The sequence below is a fragment of the Anastrepha obliqua genome, chromosome 5 (assembly GCF_027943255.1).
Source record: "Anastrepha obliqua isolate idAnaObli1 chromosome 5, idAnaObli1_1.0, whole genome shotgun sequence".
NCBI classification, from domain to species: domain Eukaryota; kingdom Metazoa; phylum Arthropoda; class Insecta; order Diptera; family Tephritidae; genus Anastrepha; species Anastrepha obliqua.
The window spans coordinates 69,565,237-69,580,946 of record NC_072896.1 but is presented as its reverse complement, the minus strand read 5'-3'; the positions used below and the strand labels follow the sequence as shown (position 1 = coordinate 69,580,946).

General features: G+C 35.7%; 2 protein-coding genes across 3 annotated transcripts in view; one reads left to right on the top strand and one right to left on the bottom strand.

Annotated features, from left to right (window-relative positions):
* Positions 1 to 16: 16 nt before the first annotated feature.
* Positions 17 to 3,029, bottom strand: LOC129248284 (protein sly1 homolog). The gene is made up of 5 exons (XM_054887771.1): positions 2,886 to 3,029; positions 2,565 to 2,724; positions 1,814 to 2,505; positions 1,046 to 1,755; positions 17 to 839 (listed from the first exon to the last, which is right to left on the bottom strand). The coding sequence occupies exons 1-5, from the start codon at positions 2,911 to 2,913 to the stop codon at positions 510 to 512; spliced, it is 1,920 nt and encodes a 639-aa protein (XP_054743746.1). The 5' UTR covers positions 2,914 to 3,029; the 3' UTR covers positions 17 to 509.
* A 4,321-nt stretch (positions 3,030 to 7,350) lies between these two features.
* The window catches only part of LOC129248411 (out at first protein), a 118,977-nt gene continuing 110,617 nt past the window's right edge, over positions 7,351 to 15,710 (top strand). Inside the window, exons 1-2 of one of the 2 annotated variants that reach the window (XM_054887952.1) lie at positions 7,351 to 7,498; positions 7,702 to 7,957. In XM_054887952.1, the coding sequence (XP_054743927.1) occupies positions 7,808 to 7,957 (150 nt within the window). In that variant the 5' untranslated portion in view covers positions 7,351 to 7,498; positions 7,702 to 7,807. Of the gene's footprint in view, positions 7,958 to 15,710 lie in introns of both variants that reach the window. The other variant, XM_054887951.1, reaches the window with a different exon arrangement.

Below are 15,710 nucleotides of genomic sequence, written 5' to 3'. Positions count from 1 at the left end.
AACCAGGAAATTTGTATTCATTTCTATTTGTATTTCTTCCACCTTCACTCTTAAGATACCCACACTCCGCCTTTACAAATATGCCAGAGCCATTCTTTTTTATTATAGTTTTGCTAAATGTATTTACTTCCTTTCTAATATTGAAGAATAAACAATGATTTTTATCAAGCTACATAGTCGAATAAGGCGTGGTTTTTAAAATAATTACTATAAACTTTAATGCTTTAAATGTATCAACTCATATAGACACTTGTCTCCCCTCAACAATAAGGTATATGTATATATGTAAATGTATTTATATTACTGGAAGTTGTACAAAACGAAAAACTATGTTTATAGATAAACACAAAGCCGCAAAAATAACTAAAGTCCTATCTTCAGCTGTCATTCATTTAAATTAAAGCATAGTAAGAATTAAACAAATGGTCAACACTCCACTTTTTTGTTATTTTCACCGTTCAACAGCATTTCAATTTGGCATGAACCTTGTCATATTTGCTTTGCCGTTCCTAACTCAGGACGGGCGCTTGTATTTCACGCCCCAATGCTGACAGCTCCTTGAGGAATAGTTTCGCATTGCTTAGTGTTGATGAACCGTAGATGATGCGTTTATTCACATTGGCCGTTTGTTTTTGTTTGATGTAATCGACTAAATTTTGGTATTCAATATAATTACCGCCACCCACTATAAAAACGACCGCATCTTGGAATGGTGCTCGATTCTTTGGCAATACATCTCCACCTTTTAATAGTTTTGGATCTAAGTAAAGATAGTCATCGGTTTCGGAATTACTACGGCATTCCATCACCTGTTCGGTGATCTTTGTAACCGGGAGGCTCTGAAATTGAAAAAATTGGCGAGTAATTAATAACACAAATATTTGAAGGGAAATTAAGTGGTATTAAAGCGTAAACTTGAAAGACATTTACAGCATCGCGCATTTAATCTCTTTACTTATATTATCTGTGCCATTTCGAGAGTGTATCAAATAATTGACATTGACGATCTAACAAAGATTTGCAACAACATTTTCTCACCACTTACATGCCTCTTGACGACTAAATTCTTAACACCTTCCATCACAAACGACGAGCCTTGTGACACTAATTTTGAGAACATAGATACAGTGCGAGTACCGCCACCTTCATATTGTACAGCCTGATTCATTGCCGGCGAACGGTTTATGATGCCCTTCCAACGCTGCACATACGCAAGTGGCGAGAGATCACAGCCAGCCTCTTGCAGGGCTTCTTTCATACGTTCAAATTCGTATTCGGGCACGTTTTGCGCACAAATATAGTAGATGATGTATAGACGAATTTTATCTTCTGGCAGTCCAAATTCTGGATCTTTCAGCAATTCCAAAAGCGGTCGGTCGAGTGTTTGCTTCGACATAATTTTCTCTTCTAATTCAAAAAAGGAATCCAAGCGACGTGCTTTTATGTAATTTAATATCGATGTGGCGATTTTTGTGTGCATGTCAATGAGACGCTTCTTTTCCATTAATTGTGGTAACGAATTTACAGCGTTCGTGAGACGTGCAGTGGTATCATTTACCATAGAAAAAGCCACTTCGGTTTCGCCATCTATTCCCATGGATGTTTTAAGACGCTTGATTTCCTCTTCTGAATTCCGATAAGATTCCAACTCCTCTTGTATAGCTTCGGCGACCGTGGGAAACGGGCTGCCTTTATGTGTCATCCAGAAGCGATCATTGCGATCTAAATCACAGGCTTTTGGTTTCTTTCTTGTGCCTGGAATGCCGCAATGTTTGAGTACAATAATTTGACCATGTAAAAGAGCTTCACATACCTGTATTCGTTGAGCCATCATCCTCTACATATACCAAGTTCAGACCCAATTCCAAAACGTCATGCACCAACGCTTGATACGACCATGTGTGGTGTAATGGGGTCGCTAAATCTAAGTTTCTATCCAACAGTAGCAGCACAGGGCGCTGGAAACTAAATACACCACCACCAGCTTGTGTGGCATCCATATGGAAAAGATTGGAGCGAGAGTCCCATAGGTTTTCACGCAATTTCTTCTCCAATTTACGTGCTACCATCTCTGCAGCACTATTGCGTGGACAACGTATAATTGGCACATTTCCTAATGTGACAAATACAGCAAATAGCGAGTCTACTATTGAGTCCATCAATGCTTCCATCTCCTCATCACGCGTATTAGCACGATTTATTGAATAGTATGACAACTGCTCGCTCTTTTGATGTTTCAATATAAAAAAGTCATCCTCTAAGCTAATGAAATTTACGTATTGATCGTATACACGATGTATATTAGCGACGCAACCGGCTTGGAGTGCCGCAGCCGCTAAGTCTTCAATCTTTTGACGTGTAATGGGCGCTAAAAAATTTAAGTGATAAACATCGTACAGGCCATTTCCAAAATCCTGTTGAATACGGTCCAAATTCTCATCGGTGGGCAAACAAAAGTAAATGGCAGGCACATCTGGTATTGAATCTCGGTCGGAATGTAGTTGACTAGAATGGAATTATTATATGTTGTCATTTTCAAAAGTGCTGTTCCTAAATATACTCACACGTGTAAAGTCACACCTAACTCGCGTAATTCTTTGATGGAAATAATAGGCGAAATTATGTCCTGTCCCACCCTATCGAAAATTAGTATTTTCCAAACGGGCTCTGCAGCTAGCGCTTTCGGCTGTTGGGCATTTAAATTCAGCATCTGCTTGATAGCGTCTGTAATTGCGTATATTGAGTTATAATTATATTTATGAAATTATATGTTATATGAATGAACTATTTTGCAGTTTCATCGTCATGAACAATCGGGTGCGATACGGAAAATACGTCCATTTGTCGATAATGAATATTCTTCGCTTGTATCCGGCATAACTTACTTATTTGTCTATCGCGTAGCGTTAACATATTGTGTTTGAAATAAAATTCAATTTTTAATTAAAATTATATGTACTTCCGTCAAAAAAACAATCACAATTCTCCAAATAATTTCTACTACAAATCACTTTTTCACATATTTGCCACAGCTGTGAGCTGTCAAAATAACCATACCACGTATTCATTCTAACAAAGCGCAGGGTTGCAATGACACAAAATAATTATGCTTTTAACGCTAAAGGGTCCGTCCAATTCAAAGAACAAGGTTAAGAAATTTCCAAATCCTGTTTTCAGTTCTAGTTTAAACTCTAGTTACACTAAGTTTACTTAATCGTGGTTTAAACTTAAACTAGGTTTAAAAAGCAGAGCTATTTCAGCTTATTTTTACTTACACTTTCGATGTCATTTTATACAAAACCTTTTAATTAAATTAATAATAATATCCATGAGAGTCAATAATTCTTCAAAAATAAATTAGACATTTTGCTAGGAATAGTAAAAAAAGCAAATGTATGCTAGAGCGAAAAAATATACAGGATACTGAATGTGTTCAAACAACTTCCATGAGACAATCAACAACTGATACTTGACCTCAGCTAGACTAACATTTAAACTTTATGCGTTTGTATTATATTGAATTGATTAATTTAATAATTGGTATGATAACCGTTAGCTTCAATAATATTTTGCAGGCGCTTTTTCAAGGAATGGACCGATTTGTTTACGTCGTACGTTCGGTATATTCTGCCATTCCTTCATTATTGCAGTTTTTAATGCTGTTGCAATTTCTTTAAAAAGCCCACAACTTCATATTTTCAGTCACGTTTATGTCGGAACTCTGGGTGGGTGTAGCAACAACTGCGCATTATGCTCCATTAGATCGTTATCTAGCTAATATTTAAAATTTGTTTTATTCTCAGTCATAAACAACAAGTTCCTACTCCTTTACTTGAAATGCACCACCAAACCATAAGAAAATGTTTCCAAATTAAAACCGTGGGAATTATATTTCGTTTTTGTAAAGCTTGCCATACTCCAGTTGGTCTATCGTTGTAATAGAGCATTAGCTTTGTCTCGTCTCAAAATCAAATGTCGTCCCAATAATCTTCTGGTTCGAAAATGTGGTTCAAAGCAAAAGACAGGCGATTTTCTACATTTTGTGCAGACAACAATGGTTTCTTGCATGCTGATCTCTATGAATAGAGATGAATATTTGTAGCGCATGACCTGACACGCTGCTTCATGAGAGAAAACAATACCTCCTCGTTAAAGTCCTTTGCAAGTGTTTTCAAGAAAATTCTCGGACTCAATTTACGGATCATCAAGCGTTCTGCATGTACAGTAATTTTAGTTTTAGGCCCACCTGCACGCTTTTACTCTAATCTACCCTCTTTATCCGCTCGATTTATAACATTATAAACTATCTGACGTTTTACTGAAAACATTTCAGACAATTCCTGAACACTTTTACCCAAATGGCAATTATAATATAACTAGCAAACCCGGCCCCCTTCGCTGGGCACACTAAAATAGAATAGATATGGTTTAGAACAGAAAATATATGGTTTTCATATTATTTATTCCTTTATTTTTTATTCAAGCGCTTTGGCATAAACAATATTTTTTGTTTTTCTATTTGTTTTTGAGTAAATATAAAATATAAATTGAAAATCAGGAAAAAAGAAGATTGTTTTTAAATTTCAAATCAACGCATATGAATAAACAATCGTCTTTTTTCCTGATCATCCATGAATTTTTCGTTTCAATTTATATGTTTTATTAAGCATTGGAGCTTTTTTAACCATTATCCATTTATATTTTTCAAAAAAAAAAAAAAAAAAAGAAAAAAATTGTTTTTACCACGAACACATAATTTCATTCGGATTTCACATTAAATTCTCAAATTTCGTAAGAAATTATTCACTGTTCCAAAACCCACTCCAAAAAAATTCACAAACAATTTTTACATGTTGCACTTACGTTTTTTCCTTATGGCATCCAAATCAGAAAGAAATATTGACACATTGTAACTCACACTGTCAATTTGACAGTTCAGTTCCGCCCCAAGCGTTAAAAAAGTAAGCGACATTATGGCTGGCTCAAAAGAACGCTGTACCCGTTGCCACTGCTCCGAATTACAACCAAACTTTACGAAACCCATTTTCAATACTTACTTAACATTGTGCATAAGTTTGGTTTAATTCGGTGCAAAGACACGGCGGGTCCACGTTTTGGCATATATTTCGAGACCCTAGTCATCAATAGGTATGAAAATTACCCCGTATTAAAGCACTTATCAACAGCTTTCATTTGATAGCCATATTGTACATACACAACCAAAGGTTACCCTGGTCCACGTTTTGACCTATATCTCGAGACCCCAGTCACGTAGCGGCATGAAAAATACTCTGTACTAAGGCATTCACCAACAGCTTCAATTTGATATCCATATTGTACAAACACATTCTAGGCTCCACGTTTTGGTCTCTATCTCGAGACCCTAGTCACGGAGCGGCATGAAAAATACTCTAAACATACTCTACATCCGAAGGTTATCCGGGTCCACGTTTTGACCTATATCTCGAGCCCTATCCACCAATAGGTATCCAAACTATACGGAAACCATCTTCAATACCTTCTTAACAATGTATGTAAGTTTGGTTTAATTCGGTGCAGACACGGCCGGTTAGCGAACACACACAAAAGGTTGACTTTATTTTATATATAAGATTTTTTTCAGTTTGTGTCCGAAAAATCCAAATATCTTACGGAACCCTATTTTTTCCAAAATAAAATGTAATCCATGTTACTCGTGGATAATGTAGTTTTCGAATGGTGAAAGAATTTTTAAAATCGGTCCAGTAGTTTTTGAGCCTATTCGTTACAAACAAACAAACAAACAAACAAACAAAGTTTTCCTCTTTATAATATTAGTATAGATAATGTAGTTTTCGAATGGTGAAAGAATTTTTAAAATCGGTCCAGTAGTTTTTGAGCCTGTTCGTTACAAACAAACAAACAAACAAACAAAGTTTTCCTCTTTATAATATTAGTATAGATATTTGCGTAATATCAAAGGATAGTCTTTTGTCAGGCATTTTAAAAGCACAGTATTTAAATTTTTCACTGAATGATAAAACGAAAGTCACAAATTGATCACTGCAAAGCAAAGTAAATCGAAATGAATCGCTCAACACATTCTAAAGAAATTGAAAATGTTAAGTTTTTTGTTAATTCCATTTAAATGCAGTTAATAACCTTGAATCAGTACAAAAAAGAAGTCAAGAATTTTTCGCTATTGAGGTTGAAAAATTGAATTTATTTTCTATGTCAAAACTTATTCTTGACATACTGTATGTATATACTGTTCTATAATTTGCCGAGTTTCCTAATTTCTGAAGTGTGTCTTGATATTGGGGTTGTAAATAAAGGCTTTCACAATTTGATGTTAATGCATATATCAGCTAACAAACTTGTTTAAATTAATATTGTGTAATTTGTAAGCAATAAGTATTTTAATAGCCAACATGATTGAATTGATTTCCCACATGGGAACATGTTGTATGTATCGACTCTCTTTGGATGTTACATACATCTGCTCTGTGAAAAATGATATAATATTCGAGCTTAAAAATATGACATAAATTATAATATTGCACGATTATTCCTCCACGGGATATTTTTTCAAACGTGGGCCAAATGTGGTAAATTTTTACACTAAAGACTAAAAGTAGACCTTAAGGTTAAATGTTTCCAGTTGCATTGAGCAAAATGTTAATTTTATAGGCTTAACCTAGTTTAAAAATTTCATCACAAAATAGCTTGCAATTCGGAGAACTCTATTCAACTCTATTTTATTTTCAGGATTTTGTTAGGTATTATTAAAATATTATTTTAATTTACGCTTCACTCAAATGTAAGGCTCAACAAATCGAGGTCAGAGCGAGTAATGTGAACGAAATGACACTAACGGCTTAAAAGAGAATTGTTTTTGAAACTATTTGATCATGTCCGTTACACAAACGAGTTTTCTCTATTTTCCCAGCCATAACGTATTTTCAATTGTGCTCAGAGCATTTACTTGTGGAAGCCCAATATTATGTTTAAGATTTATTGGAATGCGATTTCTGTTGCGCTACAGATGAATATCATATGAAAATTCGAGCTGATATTGTGGGCCACTCAGGCTCAACAGTCATCCTATTACAGCCAGATCCAACTTATTGGAATTAGTGCACCATAAATTGTAATTTTAGCAATGTTCTCAAAACCGTTCAACCTATAAATAAAATAAATTGAGGAGCCTTTCCAAGCATATCCGGTAATATTTTTAAACGAAACTCAGTGGCAGCATGAAATTACAACATTGGCACTGAAACAGAGGCAATTCGCTGGTGGAGACTTTTGGTAAAAGATTTTGCATTTTGCTTGCCCTGCAACTTTCTGTCAGTCTTTTGAAACATGGCGGATTAAATGGTCGTAAAATTATTGTGTTGTGCTTCTCAGTTCTAATGAAAGTGATATAGTATAAAAATGGATGTAAAATAATTAAAGTACGAATTTTAATAAATATATCCACGCACTTTTTAAAAGCTGATTAAAATAACCAGGAAAGGTATGCGTGTTTTCAATAAAGCAATTGAATTATAGGGCCGACGCGTATTACGAGACTCGTGTTAAATCGTGATTCGTGTATCAAAGGAGTATAATCATTGGAAGTGCACTAAACGACAATAGTTCGGGAAAATGTATTTTTAAATATATATTGCGGAATTACAAGTGCTTTCTACAATTATACGATATCAAATAAAATCATAGTTTTCACAGTGAGTTGAAGTTGAAGGCATCTGTTAAAGAAATAGTACAAAAGCCTACGTTACGATTCGTAGTTTAGTGCGGTATTTGTGCAATTCGTGAATAAAAAATGTGTCTGAGTATCACCAATCGCAGCATCAATCCATTGTCCATTGTGCCATGCATGCGAAATGGAGTTAAATTTAACTTGATACTAATACTGTTCTTGAATCTGTTGCTGAATTCACGCAGTCAATTGCTGATAAACGTACAAAATCAAGTAGGTTGAAATGCTTTTTATTGACTTTATTAGTTTTAAGCGTTTTCAAAAAAGCTTTAATTAACATAAACTATAATAATCTAATATTAATAACTGCATTTATGAACATCAACTGCCTGCTAGGGGCGGATCGCACACAATAAAACTCATTACTTCGGTATATGTTTGCAGTGGCGATGGGGCTCAAGAACTCCCTTTATGGAATTCGAGCACATTTTGGCACTATAATAACCGGTATACGTTATATCTAAAAACCGGCTGAATGGACGCAGTTGCCTTCAATGAAATCTTCCGTTCTAAATGGTTTCAATATGGTCTTACATATTAACAGCGGTGCATTGCACACCATCCCTGTTTTTTGAAATCTGCCGCCATTAATTTGCACATACATACATTTAACGCCATAAGTACGTTTGTTTATATAAAATTCCAATGCGCTATAGTTGCTTTGATGTTGTGAAAAAACAAATAAGAAGATATAGCATACAAAAAAAAAAAAAAACACAGCTGACTGCGGCAACAGCAAAACATCCGCTCTCCAACACCTCTAAAAGTCTCCACCAATTCGCCGTGCAACGAATGAGAGGACAAAGCAATTTGAGGAGAATACTATCGACGTTAGCCAGACAAAATATTCTTATTCACTTTGCTATAATCCCGTATAAAATTTTTAATTTATAATGAAATTAAAATGCTTTGAATATTTTCTGTTAGTGCTACAAACATTTCGCTCCTGTACTCTGCGTACCATAAGTGAATATATTTCATTTTCACAGCCTTCGATACCGGCAAAAGGATGCTAGTTCCGTCGTTCTACTTTCATATTTTGCACAAGTGGCAGCTATTAGATTTCTTTGTAGTGCTACATTTGCGTACAAGGGCAAGTAACGTGAGAGAATATCTAAATAGAATATGTTGTCCTTGAACTTATGTCATTTGCAAATGAGTTCTTAATTTGTATGCTCAAATCTTATTTTTGTTTAATGATTTCTCCTTGTAAGAATACCATGACAGATACATGCATGTAGGATCTTGTTTGTTAAAACAGGCGGTGTTAACGTTTCACACTTTGCAAACTTAGAATTCGGACGAATCCGATTATTATTCACTTGTGTATTTGAAAGATGCCTTTTGACTTAAAATTCTTTAGTCTGCTTTTGTTTTTTTTTCGTTCTCACCTGCTGAAAGATGTCTTTTAAAGTGTATTCACACCACCGTGGGGATTCTACGTAACCGGAATGACCCGGATTTATACCTTTATATATATAAGGCCAGGACTGTCACTTTATCACTTTCGAGCATGATTCAATGATAAAAGGTTTGCTCAGTAAGCAGCTTTCTCGTTGTCTCTTGACAAATCGGCTCCCTTAGCAAGACACTGGGTTGCTGGCTCTAAAAATTTTGAGTGAAAGTGGAGGAAAAGTAAAATTTGTAGAAATGGTTTACTTACGATCAACAAATCGCTAAAGAGTTTTCAACGGTATATTCAGGGCTATGGTAGTATGACATGAAATACATACCGCTTGAGTCAGGACATGATAGAGTAATTGAGGCAATCCGAGATCGATGAGTGGAGAATTTACAAAGATTTATTTCTTATGCTGTGGTGATTTAGACAGAGTTCATGTTTTTGCAAAAAGCTAGCATTTCCCAAAGAGTTACGACAGGGAGAATAATTGGATAGTCCCGACGCAATCGATAACATTTCAGACCTCATCATAAAAAAGTTGGGATTGACGGAACTTGTTTCCAATGAGCCCATCTTCCCATGGATGGATGAAGTGTCCAGAGGAGGCTTAGCAAAGCACAGTACCAGCATGAAAAAGCTCCATATAAAACTGTAGGTCTTTCCATTTATGGAATAACATCAAGACGCGCGTTACAAATAAGAGGAGGATCTCGGCTAAACACTTAACAGACTTGTACGACCCCATTATTTATTTATTTTTAACAAAAAAGTTACATATTGGCGAAACTTCGCTACCTCGCGATCGGTTTTAAATTTAAAAATTAGTTCAAAAAATAAAATATTGTATTAAGTGAAATAATTTCTTGATTTAATATTAGACTTGACGTATATTAGGCTAATAACTTTTATTTGTACCATTATCCCCTTAAGGGGGTCTTCTACCGTCGCGCCTTAATCTCGGGCCTATTTTTGGGAATTAATTACAAAGCAACCACTTGAGATAATGAAATCAAATTTTTTTTATTTAATTTGCACAAGTTTGCACTATTTAAAAATATATTTTTCAAATCGAATTCTTTGGCCCTGTGTCCTTGAACCGTCCTCGAGGTTGCCCTTGTAAAAATGTCCTAGGCGACTTTGTGGCACGCGATCGACCATTTTACTTATCTGAAATCAAAAAAAATTTTTTTTTTATCATAAAGTGTAGCGTTGGCTATGTTTTCCCAGTGGCGATTTTAAATATTTTGAAATTTGTAAAAAATGCGTGATTTAAAAAAAAAAGTTTGAAAATTTCCTCTTTTTTTTACACTTTAGAGGCCCGCAAAATTAAACTAATCAAAAATTGAAAAAAGTGGTCTGGGAAAACATAGCGAGATGTTCACTGAATAACTGGAAAAAAGATGGAATGAATTCGACAAATATTTATAGTAGATGTGTGACCAGAAAGTTGAAAAAAGTCAACTTTCGGGAAAAGGCGTTTAAAGATAAAGAAACGCTCGAAAATGCCACGCGCATGCATGTATTCTCCCCGAAATGCTCATGAAGGAACATGTTTTTCATAAAACCCTCTTTATAGCATACTCTTAACATTAGTAGCTTTTAAAAAATCTAAAAAAAAAAAAATCGATTTTTTCAAACCGTGACGGTAGAAGACCCCCTTAAGTGGAAATGACGAGTGTCGCCCGCAAACATTTTCTGTGCCAAATTCGACATTGACGGGCTATGCCCGCCGCATATTTAAATGTTTCAAAAGCAGTAGTAGTAAATTTAATAAACTTAAAAACAACCGTTATAATATTTTAGTTTTATTTTCTGATAACAGCCGCACAGAGTTGCTTTAAAATTAAATAGTCTGAGCACGCATGTTTCTTCGAAATTAAATCGTAAGGCAAAGGGTTATTTACATCTAAATATAAATTCAGATTTATTTTTTAAACCGTTCGCAGTTTCTTTCAATTTAAGTAAGAAAATACTTTTTTGCTACATTTTTACCAAAAAGGATTTAATATTTTCCACTTTATTCACCTTCTTAAATACAACCTTTTGTAAGAGAGTGTCAAAAATCGAATGCCACTAGTGAGCAAACCTTTAATAATTGAATCATGACTTTCGAGCACATGAGCAAGTTTTTCCTACGTATTATTGGGCTAAACCAATGGAATTGATTTTACGTGCTTGTATACATTATGATCAAGTTCGATAGTTGAAAATGTATCAGTTTTGAGTGGCGGCATATAGAGATCTCGCATGAGATCAAATCATTATTTGAGCCGCGAAATTCACCAGGAAAATGTGGAAATGAAAAAATTTTAAGGTGTCTTTTAATATTCGCGGTAGCGAGTAAAATAAAAAATAAGTGTAAGAAAAGAAGGAAGTGGCTAAATCTTTTGGTTAAATTGGTAACTGTGAGTCAGTGGACTTCAAAAACTATTTTAGAGTGTCTAATGAAAACTTTATTTATTTACTTAACCTCAGAGTTTCATTTATAAGAAAGGAGGGTACGAAAATGTATTACATTTAACAAATTATCACCTTATTAAATTTTTCTGTCTCGTAAAAACGCTTAAACAATATTGACAATGTTGGAATATCTACTGTTCTTCTGAATTTTCGCTCCCAAAATTGTTTTGGGCCGGCTACTATTTGGCTTCAGGGAAATTTTTGCTACACACTATCAGTCCACATTGCCACAACCACAAACTTTTGTGTTGTCTGACACAAATAAGCGGCCACACTGTCAAGTAAGCGAAATTTGAGCAAAACTGTCGAACTTGATCAGTAATATGTGCAACACATTAAGATTGCAAGCTATTTTTACACGATTTAATTCATGTAGCCAAAAAATTCGATTGCTTTAATTTTGATAATTTAATTTGAATTTTAATATTTTACATAAAATTTTTTTATATCAAAAATGCTACGTATTTTTCGTTCTATTTTCTTAATATAAAATTAATAAGCATTATTTGAATTTCTATAAGGGCATTATTGGTCAATTCTGTAAACTCAACACAATATTCTTATTGCCATGGTGAAGAAAATACCGAAAATAATCTACTTGGTACACAAAGATATATTATTACACTGTATCTTGTTTAACAATGCTAAGACAAACCTCTTATAACGCTTCATTTTCTTTCCACACATATGCACATAAACATTTACATATATACCGTTCCCCATTCTTGGCGTAAAATGCACTCAAGGTCATATAACATATTTCCCTACTGTTGAAAACTTGAGATTTGTTTGCCTTGTGGCCGTTTTGCAGGTGTACAAATATTTGTATTTTATAAATCTTATAGTAAGAAAACGAGCAGCCATGAACTCTGCTTTGTTTCACCTTTTAGCAGTTCATTTTGTTACATTTGCTTATCTGGCAACGCCTAGCATACACCGCCTACCGCACGCCCAACCCATTAGTTTCATTCAACACACGTGGGGTAGTATTCGCTGTCGCTGGTTGCCTTAATGAGCTGCAGTACTCACCGTTCATCCTTTTCTTTATTTACGTCCTTAAATGCCTTTGCATGCAGTATTGTTGTGTACCGGTCTTTTTATTGTTGCGACCTAGTATTTTCACTGCGGACAGCTTAAATTAAGCTATTGTGTTCATATTAAAGTGACAATATTTACACATATGGTTAAAATATAATATTAAGTTGACATGCATATCGTATGCATAGTATCCATAGATAGTTTTTTGCACCATGTTTATTCAAGTTGTAATAGAAAATATTCCTAAAACATATGCAAATTAGCTTTATTCTCACTCTCTCTAACTCATATTGTTTGTCAAACTAACGGAAATTTAGAGTGCTTGCAAAATTCAAGTTTCGTATATGTTGTTATACTTAAACCGTTGCTTTTTAAATATCAGGCTTAAAACATTTTGATTTAAACACATCTGAATAAGGAAGTCGAAAAAATTTAAGTTAATAAAAAATAACTGCTTTTTTGCGTTAAATTGGTAATTGGAAATTTTTTTAACAATTCAAGTGAATAATTTTTTTAATAATATGACTTTTAAGAAAATATCTTAATCATTCTGGTCCAAAGGTCCAAATCAACCTGTACCACAGGGGGCACTATTAATGCTATAAATCGACAGATTGGGCGAAGAATCGGAAGATTAGAGGCAGTGATAGGCCATTTAAAACAAACAAAAGTAAAATTATGGAATGCCTATGAACGGGGAAAAAACCGGTGAGTCTGTTTAATAAATAAACTAAATTAAAAAAGAAGCCATGAAAAGTTTTTTTTTAATTTCGACCCAAATAAAAAAGAAACGGGTCTTCCAGTAACAACCAGACACATCGCGCACATTTTACGCAACACAGATTACGTAAAATGAAGAAAAAAAGCCGGTGTGGAAGCCTGTGTTGAAAATGCATCACAGAAAAGCGCGTTAGACTTCACTTAAAAAACACTTGCCCTGGGGAACTAAGTAAGATAATGTTATGTTCTCCAATGAAAGAAGCTTCATCCTAGATGGCCTAGACTCGTACAGTTGTTATTGGTATGATTTGCGTAACAATGACGTACGTACTCTAAAAAAAAAACAAAAAGCTGTTGGTGGCAGCGTTAGGTAGGTAGGTAGGTTTGGCAGCCGCATCGCACATAGAGACAACGATGCCACTTAGACCACGGAGTGGGTCCGTTGTGAGCCGCGGGGGCTGGGCTACATTTCCCTTTCCATATTGAACCATCCTGAGCTTTTGACAAAGCGTAAAAGGTTGTTGATACCTAAAGTGTATAGATTATCTATGTTCGTTAAGAAGTAGGATTTTAAAAATCGGTTTCTGCTTCTGGCTAGAGCTGGGCATGTGCAAAAAAGGTGTTGAATTGTTTCCAATTCCTCCTCATTTCTGCAGCTACGACAGAAATCATGCGTGTATACGCCTAATCTCCTTGCATGATTTCCTATGAGACAATGTCCTGTGAGGGCCCCTACTAAGGTCCTGATTTGAAGTCTACTCAGTTTTATAATACTCTTGGACAGACGTAAATTAAGCCTTGGCCATGTTTGCCTAGCAATTTCGCAGGTGTTAGCGCTAATCCATCTCTGATTTGCAGAATTGATTAGTGCGTCCTTAATGAGAAGCTTACAAGTTGCGAGAGGTATCTCCATAAAATTACTTATGTCTGGCATACAGGTACCTTCTCTTGCAAGTTGGTCTGCCCTACAGTTCCCTGGTATATCTCTGTGGCCTGGGACCCAGCATAATATTATACGATATTGTTTGGCCATCTCATTTAGAGATTGGCGACAACGTAAGACACTCCTTGATGTTGTTTGGAATGCATCCAGGGCTCGTAGGGCAGCTTGGCTGTCTGATAGAATGCAGATATCCGTTGATGATATTCTGTTTATCTTTAACCATTTTAAGGCTTCATGAATAGCGTTTATTTCCGCTTGAAAAACGCTACAGTGATCCGGTAATTTAAAGGATTCACTAATAGAAAGCTCTTCGCAAAATAACCCTGATCCTACACCGGTGTCCATTTTGGATCCGTCCGTGTAGATCTTAACGGGTGTATTGGGTGTTGGATCTTCCTCAAGCCATTCCAGTCTAGAAGGGATTTTCATTAGGAAATTCCTTTCGAAGCAAAGAATGGGAGGGTGATAATCACAGTCACTGGGTATATCCGTGTAGGAGTCTAAAATGGTTGAATGTCCATGTGTGACAGTTCTCCACTGTGAGCTCGCTTTGAGCCTTAAAGCGGCGCAGGCCGCTGAGTATTTGCAGAAGAGATCTAGGGGTGGCAGATGTAGCATGATGTCCAAAGCCATGGATGGCGTGGTTTTCATGGCGCCACATATTGCTAGTTCCGCTGATCTCTGCACCTTATTCAATAAATTAGAATAGGTTTTTTTCTGCATAGCACACCACCAGACAACATTTCCATATAGAAGAATGGGTCTGACGACAGCAGTGTAGAGCCAATGAGTAACCTTAGGTTTAATTCCCCAGGTCTTCCCTAAAGCTCTCTTACAGGCATAAAAAGCTAGGTTCGCTTTCCTGACCCTTTCTAAGGTGTTTGACTTCCAAGTCAGTTTCCTATCTATGTTTAGTCCCAAGTACTTGGTTTCTTCCGAAATCACAAGAGCTTCCCCTTTGAGCGTAATTGGACTTAGCTGAGGGATTCTGTGTTTCCTAGTGAACAATATGAGTTGTGTTTTGTCTGGGTTGACTCCTAGACCACACTTTCCTGCCCACCTAGAAAGTATATCTAGAGCATTTTGTATTAGGTCTCTTAATGTAGATACAAATTTACCAGAGACAGCAATAACAACATCGTCGGCGTAAGCTATCACCTTACAGCCCACCGATTCCAGTATTAACAGAAGTTTGTTTACAACTGCGTTCCATAAAAACGGTGAGAGGACTCCACCTTGCGGTGTACCTCTACTTACCAATCTCCTGAGCACCGATTCTCCTAGTTCCGCTTCAATGATTCTGCTATTTAGCATTTTGCCAATGAAGCCTACCAAGCCCGGTTCTACCCTAAGATCAGTGAGTGCTGCAGTAATTGCCCCTCCTTCAACATTGTTAAAGGCCC